The 17,296-nt window shown below is 35.4% G+C and overlaps 1 protein-coding gene across 3 annotated transcripts; it reads right to left on the reverse strand.

Moving 5' to 3' along the window:
• Positions 1 to 6,968: 6,968 nt before the first annotated feature.
• On the reverse strand, positions 6,969 to 16,835 carry LOC117922024 (beta-amyrin synthase 1-like). Of its 3 annotated transcripts, XM_034839994.1 has the most exons (19): positions 16,561 to 16,835; positions 12,560 to 12,839; positions 10,882 to 11,067; positions 10,696 to 10,785; positions 10,410 to 10,607; positions 10,230 to 10,314; positions 9,759 to 9,925; positions 9,480 to 9,668; positions 9,288 to 9,401; positions 9,003 to 9,122; positions 8,802 to 8,924; positions 8,612 to 8,710; positions 8,454 to 8,519; positions 8,286 to 8,332; positions 8,057 to 8,200; positions 7,784 to 7,961; positions 7,620 to 7,700; positions 7,429 to 7,512; positions 6,969 to 7,285 (listed from the first exon to the last, which is right to left on the reverse strand). In XM_034839994.1, the coding sequence occupies exons 2-19, from the start codon at positions 12,758 to 12,760 to the stop codon at positions 7,139 to 7,141; spliced, it is 2,319 nt and encodes a 772-aa protein (XP_034695885.1). In that variant the 5' UTR covers positions 12,761 to 12,839; positions 16,561 to 16,835; the 3' UTR covers positions 6,969 to 7,138. The 3 variants fall into 3 exon arrangements, 2 of the variants coding, with proteins under 2 accessions (XP_034695885.1, XP_034695886.1); XM_034839995.1 differs by lacking the exon at positions 16,561 to 16,835 and having other exon boundaries at positions 8,454 to 8,510; positions 12,560 to 13,012; XR_004652427.1 differs by lacking the exons at positions 6,969 to 7,285; positions 7,429 to 7,512; positions 7,620 to 7,700; positions 16,561 to 16,835 and having other exon boundaries at positions 7,890 to 7,961; positions 8,431 to 8,519; positions 12,560 to 13,012.
• Positions 16,836 to 17,296: the final 461 nt, after the last annotated feature.

Genomic DNA, 17,296 nt, shown 5'->3' on the forward strand with positions numbered 1-17,296 from the left:
AACTAAATAATAGATTCTGAGTGTGCAATGAAGGATCATGATATGAAGAAAGACAACTACTAGATAAAATGTGCCAAGATGACAAAATTGAGGGTCTACAGATATGCCCATCTTCGATAGAGATCAAGAGTGTAATGAATAGATCACTAATACACGAGAGATGAGTGAAACGAAGTGTCCTAAATTCCTAATTAGTATAGATTCTTTTTTTTTTTTTTTTTTTTTGTAAAGAATATTTATAGGTTGATATATTATTGTAATATTAGACTTTCTTATATAATAAGGAAGGTTGTTGGAAATATCCTTATAAATATTCTAGGTCATGAGGAGAAAAAGTTATGAGATGAAGATGGGCTTGTAAAGACTATGCAACAGATGTAAGATGGTTAAGTGACTAATTGGTTTAATGGTTAAGAATCTTAGGCATAAACTCGAAAATTCATCAAATGACCAAATGAATACAAGATCGAGACTTTTGGAAGACTTGTGATCATAGAAAACAAATGTAAGATGAATGCATGGGTGCACTTAAGTTTTTCATACCATTTCATGCATCTTTGAAAACTCGGTTTATCCTTTAAACTTTCAATTTCATTAAAACCCGAGTTTTATCAAATATACCTTAGGCAAAATATTTTAAAATTGGCATAACAATTCACCTAAAGACCTTGCCTAAGTGTTAGAAAAGAAAGGAATTGAAAAAGATAGGTTTTTGGGGCCAAATGGCTCAACCGGTCGAGGCTATGGCCAACCGGCTCAACCAGTTGGGGAACTGGTCGACCGGTTTCCCTTGTCCGGTCGAGGTCCGGTCGAGGATGCCCAAAATCTTCTCTCTCTCACACTAGCCTTCTCTTCCCGGTCGAGGCAACGGTAACCTGTCAAAGCATTAAATGCTCCAATGGCTAGTGATCCGATCCCTAGCTCAACCGGTCGAGGTTACCTTTTGCTGTTTTTGGCTCCCAAGCTTAGAAACCTAAAAATTGAGAGCTCCACTTCATTTATGAACAAGATAACACTTGCAATCAATTGTGTACCTACCTGTTCTTGACCAAAAAGCTCTCATTTCTTTATAATAAAATATAATATAATATAATATAATAATAATATAAAAATATCAATAAAATAATAATAATCTTAATAATAATAATAATGATAATAGAAACAATGGTAACAAAAACAATTCTAATGATGATAATTAAAAAAATAAAATAAAATGACAATAATAATAATAAAAATATACAATGATTTTATATATATAAGTAGATATGAAAATGAACAAATAAATAAATAAATAACTAGATATAAGTACGCAACATGTATTTATAAAGAAGACATGCAAGCTACGTAGGCCATGCAAGCCATGTTAACCATGCAAATGACTTACGGGTGCTGGGGTAAGCCTAAGTAGGCTAGGTGCCTAATGGGCCTCAATATGTCTCAGCAAACTGTCATAAAAGTGTACCTAATATCCAAAATGGCTCAAAGAAGCAAGTTATATGAGTAGCAATGGGCCACTAAAAACTACTATGGAGTAATGAAAGGACACTTAATCAGGGCATGCCAAGGGGACAAAATGGAAACACTCAAAAGATAAGATAAAAAGTCACATACATTCAATCAATAAAAAATTAATCATGTACTAAAATATGAAAAATTCAATCAATAAAAAATTAATCATGTACTAAAATATTAAAAATCAATCATGCAATCACAAATAAAAAATCAATTATAAACTCAAAATTAAAGTCACATATAATCAGAATTAATAATCAAACAAGAACTCAAAATTAAAATCAAATATTCAAGATTCAAATGTGAACTCAAAATTAAAATCACTCATGCACTAAAAATTAATCATGCAATAAAATCAATCACATGCACTCGAAATATCAAAAATCATTCATGTACTTAAAATATCAAAAATCAATCACACCCTAAAAATCAAATAACAAACCAAAGCTCATCTAACCTAAAAACATGCAATCAAAATCAAAATCAGACCTAATGCACTAAAAAAATAGAAACTAAACAACAGAAGGACTCACTAGAAAATAGACTCCTAAACTAGAACCAGAGCCACTAAAAAAAAACCACAATAAGGATCCATATAATCCTTCAAGATATATATCCAAAAAAGGTCCAAAAACTATGATAAGGTGAGTAGCAGTAGACCACCAATGGAGACACAATAAAAACTAAAAAATAAATTCTAAGTGCGCAATGAAGGATCATGATATGAAGGAAGACAACTACTAGATAAAATGTGCCAAGATGACAAAATGGAGGGTCTACAAATATGCCCATCTTCGATAGAGATCAAGAGTGTAATGAATAGATCACTGATACACGAGAGATGAGTGAAATGAAGTGTTCCAAATTCCTAATTAGTATAGATTCTTTTTTTTTTTTTTTTTTTGTAAAGAATATTATATAGAATATTTCTAGGTTGATATATTGTTGTAATATTAGACTTTCTTATAGAATAAGGAAGGGTGTTGGAAATATCCCTATAAATATTCTAGGTCATGAGGAGAAAAAGTTATGAGATAAAGATGGGCATGTAAAGACTATACAAGGTGGATAAAGATGTAAAGAAGAACGGGAGGTACCCGATGGAGTTAAAAGGTTCATGGTAGGGTAGGGATACGAAGAGTGGGGAAACATAAGATGTTTCGAGAACCCAATAATTGTATTTAGTTATGTCCTTTGTAATGTTCTGGTTCTGTCCTCTATAATGTTCTCTATTATAGAGTGAAATAATTCTTTCTCATCTGTGGATGTTGGCATGGTTGGCCGAACCACGTTAAAACCTCGTGTACCATTTGTGTTGATTATTTTATCTTTGTGTTCTTGATTAATGATGATTGCATCAAAACTTCCGTCGTCGCAACATGAAGTGAACTATACCAAAGAATAAAAAATAACCTGAAATTTTGTCCTGACACATGACATGATAAACTCAAGGATTGACCACACAAGGGGAAAAATGTACTCTGGATAAGGGACATTAAAGAAAGCTTATGCGATGAAATGATGGAAATAATGAATATGATAAAATAATGAGAACAAGGACTGTAAAATTGCCATCTTTGAACACTAAGAAACTACGACCTTGATCACCAAAGAGAGAAAAAAAAAATTGCCTTTAAACGTCAAATAAAAAATAAAGGCTCTGAACACTAAAACTAAGAAGAATGGATCTAAACGCCAACACTAGGAAAATAAATGGCTTTGAATGCCAATACTAAAAACAATGGCTCTGAATGCCAAACTAAAAATGATGACTCTAAATGCTAAATAAAAAAATAATAGCTCTAAAAGCTAAACCAAAGAAGTGGTTTGTACATTTCCTAAGAAAAGTTTATTAGAGACCTTTTTTAGAAAGCACATATGCTAGATTGTTCTGGCATAACCACACTTACATCTATTAAAGATTCACTAATTATATATTATTTACAAATTTCAATCTGAGTATGACACCTTGGTTGGAACCCTCGAAACCAAATATCACTCACGCAGTTAACAAAGTGTGCCAAGACCTCCATCAACCAAGGCAAATCTGAAGGATGTGAAACAAATCCTATGTTGTTTAAAAGGTACCCTAGATTACAACATTTGCTTATTGGCTTAAAGTCAATATCATTATATGATTTTGTTGATTCTAATTGTCTTAGTTATCCGATTACAATGAGTAGCACCATTGATTTTGTGTTTATCTTGGCAGCAATTGTATTTTCTGGTCTTCTAAGAAACAAGAGTCAATAACATGCCCTTGAATAGGGGCAAAGCACCACTCAAGGATTGCAACTATTGCAAAATTAACTTGGCTTATATTTCTCTTATGTTACATTAGCTTAGTACTTCCCCAATTTCCATTTCTCTTTTGTGATAACATAAATGCATTACACATGGCCAAAAATATGGTGTTTCATGCACAAACAAAGCACATTGAATTAGATTACCATTTTGCCTGTAAAAAGTTGTTATGGGACACCTTTATGCTAAATATGTTCCTAGTTATCTTCAAATAGCTAACATTCTTGCCAAGACTCTAGCTAGAAAGGCTTTTAGTATGTTTAGCTTCAAGTTGGGAGCTCAATGCATGACCGCACTAGTTGGAGGGGGTTAAACGTCCTTTACATTTATCTCCACAACCAAACAAATCAATAGGTCACCTTTTCAGACAAATAAGACAATATGCAAGTGTAGACCCTCCATCTTATCCTAGTAGCATATGTTATTCAATATATTTTCCTTCACTTCTCATTGCCTTATAGTCGTCCCATGGTGGTTTATTTGTCGCTCATTTGGTACTATTTTTTAAGCCACCTTCAAAGATTCGTTGTTGATGGATTTATTTATTTATTTATTTTTATTTTTTATGGATCCCAATTGTGACCTTAGTTGCATGCTTAGTCTAACTCACTTAGTTTACTTAGTTGCATTTTAGGTTTAGTTCACTTAGTCACATGCTTAGTCTAGCTCACTTAGTTCACTTAGTTGCATTTTAGGTTTAGTTCACTTAGTCGCATGCTTAGTCTAGCTTAGTTAGTTTACTTAGTTGCATTCTAGGTTCAGCTTACTTAGATGCATTCTAGGTTTAGCTCACTTAGATGCACTTTGGTTTAGTTCCCTTAGATGCACTTTAGTCTAGCTCCCTGGGTTCACACATGAGGGGATTTTTTGGAAGGAAGAGATATATATTTTTTTTAGGAAGACACGATTGCATATTGCATGAGGAGAAGAGATTCATGCATAGGAAAACTTTTATTTGGAATATATGGGCTACCATCGAGAGGTACACTACTATTAGAGACTAATTTTGAAAAAAGGAGTTAGAGCCGACACTAACTGATCTTGAAGAAAAAATGAAGCATCTTGAGAAGAAAAGTTGAAGTTTTGAAGATCAAGAAGGCGAGACTCAGTGCAAGGAAACAAGAAAGAAGTAAGCTTGCAATCTTTTGGAGGAAATGTATGATTTTTTTTCTTGCATATCTCAATTATGTATATCCTTTTTTTTTTTTTTCCCATCATGTTTAAGTGTAGGAATTCTATTGGTTTGGGGTAGATAATGAAGGCCACTTTGATTGTTGTTAATCAGATTGTTGATGACATATTAATGAGAAGTTGATGACTGGTTATTTTCTTTGGAATTATTTTCATTTGATTGAGGCCTTTTGATAACATACGATAGGTGCCTAAGAGATCCTTTATTTGATTTTTTATGCCTTTGGTTTTATTTTTGGTTATTCATTTTTTATTGTGATGTTTGGAGTGTTCACCTTGCTGTCATTTTGTTAGAATTATTGAACCTCTATAATTAAAGAATTGAATCAGGTTATTTAACGTCTCTCTAAAATTTTTCTTATGATTGCATGATGTTGTAGACTTTGCAAATATATTGATAGAAGTTTGTTTGAGTCTAAAATCATTTTTCAATCAAGAGATATAAACCAATTTTTCAATATGTTCATTTTTTCACTCTATTTTGCACACCCAAAATTGTTTTTTAAAATTAAATTATTTTATGATCTCTTTAATTTGTTTTGATATTTTTCCATTAATATAAATTCTTAAGTTTAATTTTAGGACCCTGATTTGTTGAAAATCGATTCACTAAGTAGAAGAAAAAAAAACTCTTTTTCCTACACCTGTTGCACTAACCCCTTTTTGCAATCAAGGGAAGTTTGGCTTAATTTAAAAATTCACATTGTATGATTAAGTCATGTTATTTTTTCTGTAAGTTAGATATATTGAAGGTATTGTACAATTTTATTTTATTTTCATAATTTTATCATGCTTATAGATAGATTAATTAAATTAGTATTTTCATGCTATAGGATTTTGCTCTATTTCTAATCAATATATTTGTGATTAAATCAAGAATTAAACGAAATATGATTTGATGATTTAGCCTTTTGGGTTGTAATCTAGACACATAGGGGATGTTGTCAAAGTATTTTCATGGTGAAATTTCATCTCTAGATATTTGTTTAGGATATATTTTGCAAGTGTCTTTGTTCTAGATGCATGTCGATTGTTCTGTAAAGTGTCCTTAAAGTGAATTAATTTGGTATTGATTGACACGTAATTAAATATTTTGGGATTTTGTATTGTAATATAGACACATTGAAGATGTTATCAATAAAGTAGTGATTTTGGCACTGCAGGGCTCTTCAATTTCTTTCTTCATTTTTCAATTTGCACAAATGTGGAAACTTTTACACATGAATCATTTGCTACAATAATGATCATGCATGTAAATTTGGTCCACTTTTCCTATTCTCTATAATTGATTAGCTTAGGAGCTGTTTGACAATAATATATAGGAAACCTCTGATGCAGGCTCTTGGCATTAAAATGAGCTAAAGATGGGTTTGGAAACCACTTTCAAATGAAAATTAACAAGCATAATTTTTGGTGTATTTGACACATGCAATAAAAATTACTTAAATAGGACATGGCTTCAGATGGAATTACAGCACAATATTGGAATTAGTATTCAAATGGCTGCCCTATGGAGAGTTTTTTAGGCCTCAATCTTAACAGTATAGGTTGACCACTCGGAAATTGGGACCACAAACTAGCCTAGGCTTGATCCAGGCACTGCTTATAGACACATTTCACTTAACTTCTTTGATCTGTTACTTGTATTTATTGTGACATTTGTTGCTTCTTGTTTATCTGATCCAGGAAGCTTGTTTTATCAGAGAAGCAAGACCTTTCGATGTTTATGGATGAATTCCTCTTGTCAGCATTGGTTCTTTAATATTCACCAAAAAGTGAACAAGCTTGGAGCCTTAGGTAGATATTTTACAAAGCCTTCTGTACTGTTATCTTATGCTAAGTACTGAATATAAATGTTGTTGAGGGTACCACCAGTGACATGCAGATGCAATGTTTATTATGAAAACGCCAACGGCATAGTGCATCAACGGATATTTGAGTTTTGCGAGAAGGAGGCCTTTACATCATCGACCAGATCTGGATTATTTGAATTTAGTAAGGTCATGCTATTGTTTTATTCTCTTGCACAAACTATTCTTCAAAATATGTTACCATGACATAGATAAACTTTTCATTTGCTTAACATTGTTCAAAGGGTTTGACATTGCTCAACATTATCTGAGCTTTTCTCCTACAGATGCTTCTTTGGCATGGCAATACAACCAGACTTAAGGCGATGGCACTCACTTACATACTCTGCAAGAGCCCACAATGGAAAAATATTCCTGTAATTTGCATAGTGTAACATGCAGTTCTTCATGAAGGCTCCAGTGATTTCCTGCCATAGATAATTGATGATCAAATGGTTAGACTACCACCCAGTATATATAGTCAGCTACAAAAGAACATCATTTTCCATTTCCCAAAACCATGTTAAAATGTCACTCCTTTGGTTTTTTCATTCATGTTCAAGTGAGCTACCTGTTGGGGAAAATCACCATCTTCCATTTGGGAATTAATCAACAGCTTTGCAGCCCTGTGAAGGGGTGTTGGGTCTCTCTCCGCCTATTATAAAGGAAGGTTAGACTCAGATGTTTGGGGATAAGCCATATTGTGAAAATAATGTAGAAGACCAAGTTAAGCTTATTGATGGTGGTACTGTATAATCTGACCTGCCCAGAAGAAAGCAGCCCCATCAGAGCCCACCCGGTTTGTACCAGATTTGACTTGTTTCCTTCAAGAGGTGTAAGTTTCTGTATCACCAAGCACAAGGATTACTTGTTTTTGTGCATGTATCTACCAGAGAACAGAGCAGTGGGTGGCAAGTAAGAATTACCTTGTCTTGGCAAGAAATATAGCTCTCTCCCCAACCACCATCATCTCTTTGTGATTTGAGTAGAAACTCAACAGCTCTACCAATAGCAAGACAATTGTGGTAAGTCCTGCCAGCAGCTGATAAGCCCCCAAGTGCAAACCATGAGCCATAGGTGAAACATACTCCCCAATTGCCATACCTGGTGAAAAGCTTCCTTGTTTAAATGGATCTGCACTGCATATATAAAAAAATATTTCCCCAGTGAAATAGTAATAGTGGAGTTGAGAAACATACCATGAGCCATCAGGCATTTGTTGGTCTTCAATGTACTTGGTAGCATTTGTGATGAAATTGTCTATCTCCTTCGTCCTGTGTTGGGGGTATAACTTTTTAAACAAAACCAGAGCCTGAATTGCTGATGCAGTGCACTCGACATACCTGGATCATCGTTTTGTTAGTCTCCAAGGAAGTTAAAAGCTAGTAGAGTTAGAAAAAAAAGCTGGTCTATTATCAAGTATTTTACTCATGCTCGATGACAATGTCTTCAAAAATTTCAGAGGGGTTGAGCAGCTGAAAAGAGAAGGGATTGACATTGATTTAGATTCAAAGAATACAGAGAGAGAGAGAGAGAGAGAGAGAGAGAGAGAAAACGGAAACATTGAACTTACTTAAACAAGTTGAAGTAATTTACCTCCAACCATTCTGAAGCTCCTGCAGGCTCCCAGGCTGATAAACCACCATTTTTACTCTGCAGTGGCTTTGAAAACAAGGGTTATTGATACTAAGAAGTTATAACCTGCTTTATGATGGGGACAACCATGGAAATGGCCCAAGGAAGATGATTCTCACCTGTAGGGAAAGCAGGATGTTGACAGAATCAAATAGTCGTTCGGGTTCCATCGTCATACCAACAATTTCTGGAGCCATCATTGAAAAGAGGAGACAACACTGTAATAGAGGGTACTTCAGTGAGAAACCAAGTGACTTTAGTTAATCTGCAAGCCCTGACTCAATTAAGTGTTTCAACAGAAAAAGTTACCTTCAAACCTTCTGCAGTGCAATCAGAAACTTGCCAACCATGATCCTGATCTGAGAATGTCCACGATCCTTGTGAAATTTTGCGATACATGCTTTTAAAGTCACCAGAAGGATTGTCTTTGACCTTCAAGATTTCAAGCAGTATGAAGCAAATAAACCATGAGAAACCCAAGTTGATTCTGGTTAAAGTCAAGACACAAACCTGAGATTCCTTTATGAATTCATGTCCTTTCTTGAGTGTAGGTCCAATTTCATTTGTCATATTGCAAGCTAGCAGTGCTTGAAGGGCAAAACCAGTGTCCCACTCTTGACTACCAAAGGTCTACAACAATCGACAATTTCAAAACCAATTAGGCAGGAAAGGATAAAAGCATAGCTTCAAACCAGTTGCACACTTGAAATATTTTAAGAAAAAGATGAATAGTTATTATCTAATTTTCCTACAACTGTTTGGGAGATTAGTGATTGAATTAACTTGTTTTCTGACCTGCATCTTTATTCCATCTTCTGCAACCCATATAAAATCTGGGATCCTAGCAAGGTGCTTCTTGAAATAATCCCCATTTGGATCTTCAACCCAACATGCGAGCATACACAATGCCTGTTCAACTTAAGCGATATTAGATCCTAAAGAAGTGACATATTGTCTAAATAGACGTTATCCACTGCAGAAAAATACCTTCTCCACACTTGCAATAGTGATGTATCTACTGTTTTCATCTTCATAATGGATGTGTTTCATTGTTACTTCAAGAGCCTTCTGTCTCAACTTGTTGAAGGGCCAACGAGTAAGAAGAGGCTCGGTACATATGTACAAACTATCCCACATCAGATCTTGTATTAGGGGATGGGGGTAGTAGAGATCCTCCTGCAATAAACATATTTGAATGTGTGTTTCATGCATGCGTAGCATATTCATCGGAAAAGGAAAAGTGTTCCATACAAAATCAAAACTTACCTTTGCACAAAGATGTCGTACTTTTTCCCAGTTGATTTCATTATATGCTTGAAGGAAGAGCTCTCCTCTCAGTTCTAGAACAAGAGGCGTGATTGGGCCAACGAATCGTTTACCATATAGGTATGACATGGGCATGTAAACCAACCGACTGTAGCACCACATTTTTGCTGCATTTATGGACTCAAATTACAAGAAGCTCGACCAACGATAGGAAAATGAAAGTTAGACCAAAGTAGACATGGGAATGTCATTTCTTGAGACTAATAAACCATCCCCAGGTTGAATTTTTAAGTATTCATGTGTGATCTTATAATTGTATAAGGTTGAAGTTACATAGCTTTTGGCTTAAACATTTCGAGTCCGTGTGACCAATTCCAAGTTTTATGTAAGAAGACCCTAGGATGTAAAATGCATTAAGTGCAGAAGTAGATGTGAAATTCAAGCACTTGAGTAGATGACTACAGCACAAACCTGGATGCATAGGAAGACGAGAAGGGAAAAGCCAAAACTCTGGGGGCATTGGGTTGCTTCCTGACCAGTCAAACAAGCCAAAAATCTACACAGAAGAAGCAATATCATATAAGATTCAGTCCATCACACAAGAATGCATTGTATAGGATGAATGTGAACTTGTGTTTCAAGTGGCCATACTGAAAGCCAAGTCTTTCCCCAAGAGGGAATGGATGTCACTCCACCACGATCAAGGATCCATTTACGCCCTCTTGCACAAGCATTGTCTCTACCACCATCGCGCCCTTCTCCAAGGATACGCATACAAATGTAGCTGAGTGTTGTACAAAACATTGTGCTGTGTCCCTCAATATGCAATCCCCACCCACCATCTTCATTCTGCCATGTACATAAGCCATTTTCATACTTCAAAGCTCCAAGCCCATTTATGAGGTTAGGATGATGACTAGGTTCAAAATATATATACCTGATGACAGTATAGGTAGCGAAGAATTTCTTTACGATATTCTCCAGGGAATACAGTGTCAAGATGCCCTGTAATGTATAGACACATGACCTGCATTTTCCATGAAATTATTCCATTGAGAATGGCTGTTAAAATGGTCCATATACATGATTTTAAGAAGGGTGAGAGGGTGTTGAGTAGACTCACCAGGGGAGGAAGGAAATACAATGGGCCAGCATTTTCAGCGGGCCAATGGCCATCACTAGCCTGCAAAGCTAAAAAGAAATGTGCACCCCTTCTCACTGCTGTTGTGGCTGTCTCATATGTAATTTCTTCACCATCCCCAACCTTCGCTTGTGGTATTGTTTGTTTGAAATTTTTCTCTCTCAAAAACTGCAGTTTATTTATTTATTTTTTTTGGCCAAATGAAATGGGAGTTGTGAAGAACAAGTTTAAAAGAAAAGGTAAATTAAGCTCAATAGTAAGCATCTATTTATACAATTGTTCGAAGCTAAGAGAATCAAGATAGAGTTGCAATTGTTAAAGCGCATAATATGTATTTTGGGTCCAAATGCTACAAACTTAACCTTTTAGGAAATTAGTTGTTCATCATGGTATCAAAGCTCGATTTTGGAATGGGTCTTACCTTTCATTGTCCGACAATCTGATTGATGGTGTCTCAACCAGCTCAAAAGAAAAGAAAAGAAAAGGTAAATTAAGCTCAATAGTAAGCATCTATTTATACAGTTGTTCCAAGCTAAGAGAATCAAGATAGAGCTCACAATTGTTAAAGCACATAATATATATTTTGGGTTCAAATCCTACAAACTCAACCTTTTAGGAAATTAGTTGTTCAATATGATATCAAAACTTGGTTTTGGAATTGGTCTCACCTCTCATTATCCAGCAATTTGGTCTATGGTCTCTTAACCTAGGGCCTGGTGTATGAGGGGAATATTGTTAGGTTTTCCCATATCTCTTATAGAAGGAATTGGGTGACTCCTTATCAGTGTGAGGGAAAATATCTCCCTTTAAGTTAATTTTTGGGGTGATAAGGCCCAAAATCACCCAATAGTAGTATCCCTAATATATCCTCTTTTTTGTTTTTTTTTTTTTGGTTTTACTTTATGATATCTTAACCTCATTAGGTGGGAGGTGAGCCTCATATGGTGGCACACTATGGGCACCTTGTTTGATGAAGTCAAGTGGTATCAATACATGTTTTTTTTTTTTCCCAATTCATTAAGTTCACGTGTAAGCCCGAAAATAGAAGCTAGGCATGTATGACGGAGAGGAAGGGTGTTATAGAGAGAGAGAGAAAGAGGTGGGAGGTGAGCCTCATATGGTGGCCCACTATGGTCACCTTGATCTATGAAGTCAAGTGGTAGAGAGAGAGAGAGAGAGGTGGGAGGGGAGCCTCATATGGTGGCCCACTATAGTCACCTTGATCGATGAAGTCAAGTGGTAGAGAGAGAGAGAGAGGTGGGAGGTGAGCCTCATATAGTGGCCCACTATAGTCACCTTAGAGAGGTGGGAGGTGAGCCTCATATGGTGGCCCACTATGGTCACCTTGATCGATGAAGTCAAGTGGTATCAATACATGTTTCTTTTCCCAATTTATTAAGTTCGCATGTAAGCCCGAAAATAGAAGCTACACATGTACGAGGGAGTGGGAGGGTGTTAGAGAGAGAGAGAGAGAGAGAGTAATCAAACATATGGAAACGAATTAAATAAGAAAGCTAGCTATGTAGCTAGACTACGTAAAAGAAGAAGTATGTATGCATGGAAGACATGTACGTTCATTTAAAAACGGGAATCTAGGATGCAGATGACATATAAATATCTATTGTGATATCAAGACTAGAGATAGATGGGATCAAACCACCTGCATCCGCCAAAGGAGGTCGCTGCTGGGCTTAACCTGAAACCGGTTTTTCCAGAAATTCTCACGAGCTGATTCGACCTCAGCTCGCTCTTCTGTGGTTCCATAGTCAGGATCAAACTCCCATATCTGTCTTCCCACGAAGTTGTTGGTGCTGTAGATGTAGGGATCATTGCCTCCATCTGCAACCTTGAGCCTCCACATTTTCTAACGCACCAAACAGACGAGATATATCTCTATGTATATCTAAGTTTACAAATATGCGTCTCCCTTCCGAAAACACCTGCTGATCATGAAATCACCAGAAAGGTAAGACAAGCTTTTCTTTGCAGTAAAATTAAGTTAAAATGATACAGACCAAGGACAGAGAGATAGGTGCTGGGTGGGCAGAGAAGAGAGAGACTTCAGAAACTTGGAATAGCGAGTTTTTTCAGGTGGGAATCACTCATTCATATAGAAGCACAACACCAAGTCAGTCACCAACCCCCATCACTTCTATTAATTCTTTTTTCACCCACTTCAAGTATTTTATGGAATTTTTCACCAACCCCCACCAAGTTTGTGGAATTGTTTTGACTTTCAAGTATTTTTTATTGATATATTTTATTTCAAAGAAAAGCTTGTCTTACCTTTATGGAGCCTCTGATATAAGGATGGTGTCTTTGCAATAAAATTTTATGGAATTGATATATTTTTTAATTAAAGAATCCCATGCATTAATTTTGTTTAAATAAAGTTTATTTACTTAATAAAAATATATAATTATGTGCTAATCATAATTATATATTTTCTAATTAATTTCATTTTCTACAAATCAATGCTAATCTAATGAGGGGCTACTATAATTTCATTTTCTTGTATAAAGTATTACCATTAGAGGACAATCCTCTAATTGTTGAAAAAAGACAAACATTTCAATACCAATTCCTCCTCCTATCATTCTTGACACATAGTCTACAGTTACTATCACTACACTTTCCATCATGGAAGCACCTTTTCCTTTTCACAAAGTCCGTTTCACACTCTCCACTAGATTTAATAAACCAATTATTTATTAATCTTCCAATTGCCCCAACTTCTCTATCAACACAACCTATGCCTAACGATATATCCCTCTCCTTCACCAAAACAACCCACACAACTTCCCACTTGCATTAACACTCATGGCTAGTCACCTATCCAAAATTGAGACAAAAACGTTATTTGGCTCTCCATGTTAGCCATTCTACTCATATTGAAGCTAGAACTCTTAAATAAAAACTTAAACAACCTCATTAGGTGGTTGGTATGGAGGACGAAATAAACAACTAGAGGTTAAAAATGTCTTCTTGATTGACCATCTCAAGGAAATGACCCTAATTTTCCTTCACACGTTTGTCTTCTTAAATGTTCCCTAAATGGACTAAAGCAAGCCTCTTAAGTTTGGTTTAAGCATTTATCACAAGCTCTGATTCAACTTGGTCTTGGTTTCTTTAATGCCAACACTGACTCATCATTATTTATTTTGCATACAAGTTCTCTATTTGTTTTAATCTTAGTTTATGCGGATGATGTTATTGTAACAAGTAGCAACCCTTGCTATATGATCCAATAGATTATCACTAGTTTCAACTCTAGATTTGCTTTAAAGACCTTGGCTACCTAAAATATTTCTTGGAAATTGAAGTCAAATATTTTCAAGTTGGTTTCTTATAGACCTGCATTTTTCACAAGCGTTCCTACTCGATGGCGTGACTCATTTTTTAGTGAAAAAATAATTTTAAAAAAGTTGGAGTCACCATTTATTTTTGTTTATTTTTTCAAGGGAAAATAAAATATAAAATAAAACTCTAAAAATGATTCTTTATTTGGAAAAATATGTATTTGAAAATCAAATCCAAATCCGTGGGTCAAGTTACATATCGAGAAGATATCATAAGATAGCACTACTCTAAGCCCTAAATAAAGGTCTCTACTAATTAAATTGAGGTAACTATAATTGATTTGTAAATCAATGGATGCTAAGAATCACGAAATATATAACAAAGTAATAATGAAAGCATAATTAAAGATCACTCAAACAAGCCATGCACACTCAAAGAAGCACATAAACAAGGAAAGAACGGAACGTACCTTATATCATGCTAAGTGTTCTATTAAAATAACTTAATGTTAACAAATAAAGCATATCAAGGAAGCATTCAAAACAATACATGCATACCCAAAGAATCAAACAAAGGAAAAAGAGAGGAAGTGTACCTTGATAGCTAGCGAAGCACTTTCATAAAATCACTGAGGTTTAGTTCATAAGTAATAATAATAACATATATAAAATCATAGGTAAGACTTCACAATAGATACAACATATGCATATCTCAAATCATGAAATAAAGAGAAGATAAGGTATGAACAAGATGAAACAAAATACAATAAACATGCTTAAAAATTCAAAATTGGCTAACAAGTATTCACTCACAAAAATTAATCTATATAAAATGTCAAATAAGGAATTCCAATCCAAAGAAAGGTTCAGATAATGTGTATAATATGTTAACAATGTAAATCAATAATCGAAGGAGCTCAAAAGCATGCATAAAGGGGATCGAATTATAAACAACATATTGACTATCATCAACAAGGCAGAACAAGGGTATTTACAAAATAAATCTTAAATAAAAACCTAAAATTGTTATTTCATCAAAATAAAAAATGGAGAACATCTTCAATATGTCTAGATCATAATAAAAAATTCCAAATTGTTTGTTTGAAATTTTTCTCTCTCAAAAACTACAGTTTTTTTTTTTTTTTTGGGCCAAATGAAATGGGAGTTAGTAAAGAACAAGTTTAAAAGAAAAGGTAAATTAACCTCAATAGTAAGCATCTATTTATACAATTGTTCCATGCTAAGAGAATCAAGATAGAGCTCACAATTGTTAAAGCACATAATATATATTTTGGGTTCAAATCCTACAAACTCAACCTTTTAGGAAATTAGTTGTTCAATATGATATCAAAACTTGGTTTTGGAATTGGTCTCACCTCTCATTATCCGACAATTTGGTCAATGGTCTCTTAACCTAGGGCTTGGTGTATGAGGGGAATATTATTGGGTTTTCCCATATCTCTTATAGAAGGAATGGGGTGACTCCTTATCAGTGTGAGGGAAAATGTCACCCTTTAAGTTAATTTTTGGGGTGAAAAGGCCCAAAATCACCCAATAGTAGTATTCCCAATATATATATATATTTTTTTTTTAACTTTATGATATCTTAACCTCATTTGGTGGGAGGTGAGCCTCATATGGTGGCCACTATGGTCACCTTGTTTGATGAAGTCAAGTGGTATCAATACATGTTTTTTTTTCCCAATTCATTAAGTTCACGTGTAAGCCCGAAAATAGAAGCTAGGCATGTATGAGGGAGAGGGAGGGTGTTAGAGAGAGAGAGAGAGGTGGGAGGTGAGCCTCATATGGTGGCCCACCATGGTCACCTTGATCTATGAAGTCAAGTGGTAGAGAGAGAGAGAGAGGTGGGAGGCTCACATATGGTGGCCCACTATGGTCACCTTGATCGATGAAGTCAAGTGGTAGAGAGAGAGAGAGGTGGGAGGCTCACATATGGTGGCCCGCTATGGTCACCTTGATCGATGAAGTCAAGTGGTAGAGAGAGAGAGAGAGGGGGGAGGTGAGCCTCATATGGTGGCCCGTCACCTTGATTGATGAAGCCAAGTGGTATCAATACATGTTTTTTTTCCCAATTTATTAAGTTCACATGTAAGCCCGAAAATAGAAGCTACACATGTACGAGGGAGCGGGAGGGTGTTAGAGAGAGAGAGAGAGAGAGAGTAATCAAACATATGGAAACGAATTAAATAAGAAAGCTAGCTATGTAGCTAGACTACGTAAAAAAAGAAGTATGTATGAATGGAAGACATGTACGTTCATTTAAAAACGGGAATCTAGGATGCAGATGACAGATATATATCTGTTGTGATATCAAGACTAGAGATAGATGGGATCAAACCACCTGCATCCGCCAAAGGAGGTCGCTCCTGGGCTTAACCTGAAACCGGTTTTTCCAGAAATTCTCACGAGCTGCTTCGACCTCAGCTCGCTCTTCTGTGGTTCCATAGTCAGGATCAAACTCCCATATCTGTCTTCCCACGAAGTTGTTGGTGCTGTAGATGTAGGGATCATGGCCTCCATCTGCAACCTTGAGCCTCCACATTTTCTAACGCACCAAACAGACGAGATATATCTCTATGTATATCTAAGTTTACAAATATGTGCGTCTCCCTTCCGAAAACACCTGCTGATCATGAAATCACCAGAAAGGTAAGACAAGATTTTCTTTGCAGTAAAATTAAGTTAAAATGATACAGACCAAGGACAGAGAGATAGGTGCTGGGTGGGCAGAGAAGAGAGAGACTTCAGAAACTTGGAATGGCGAGTTCCAGGTGGGAATCACTCATTCATATAGAAGCACAACACCAAGTAAGTCACCAACCCCCATCACTTCTATTAATTCTTTTTTCACCCACTTCAAGTATTTTTTGGAATTTTTCACCAACCCCCACCAAGTTTGTGGAATTTTTTGACTTTCAAGTATTTTTTATTGATATATTTTATTTCAAAGAAAAGCTTGCCTTACCTTTATGGAGCCTCTGATATAAAGATGGTGTCTTTAAAATAATATTTTATGGAATTGATATATTTTTTAATTAAAGAATCCCATGCATTAATTTTATTTAAATAAAGTTTAT

Source organism: Vitis riparia, chromosome 9 (genome assembly GCF_004353265.1).
Source record: "Vitis riparia cultivar Riparia Gloire de Montpellier isolate 1030 chromosome 9, EGFV_Vit.rip_1.0, whole genome shotgun sequence".
Taxonomy (NCBI): domain Eukaryota; kingdom Viridiplantae; phylum Streptophyta; class Magnoliopsida; order Vitales; family Vitaceae; genus Vitis; species Vitis riparia.

Bases quoted from the DNA above. Each gene is read 5' to 3' on its own strand.
- LOC117922024 (XM_034839994.1), bottom strand. From the start codon at position 12,760: ATGTGGAGGCTCAAGGTTGCAGATGGAGGCAATGATCCCTACATCTAC. The intron at 10,608-10,695 runs GTATATATATTT...TGTACATGGCAG, and splicing joins GCTACCTATACTGTCATCAG to AATGAAGATGGTGGGTGGGG. The intron at 7,701-7,783 runs GTAATTCTTACT...TTGGTGATACAG, and splicing joins ATATTTCTTGCCAAGACAAG to AAACTTACACCTCTTGAAGG.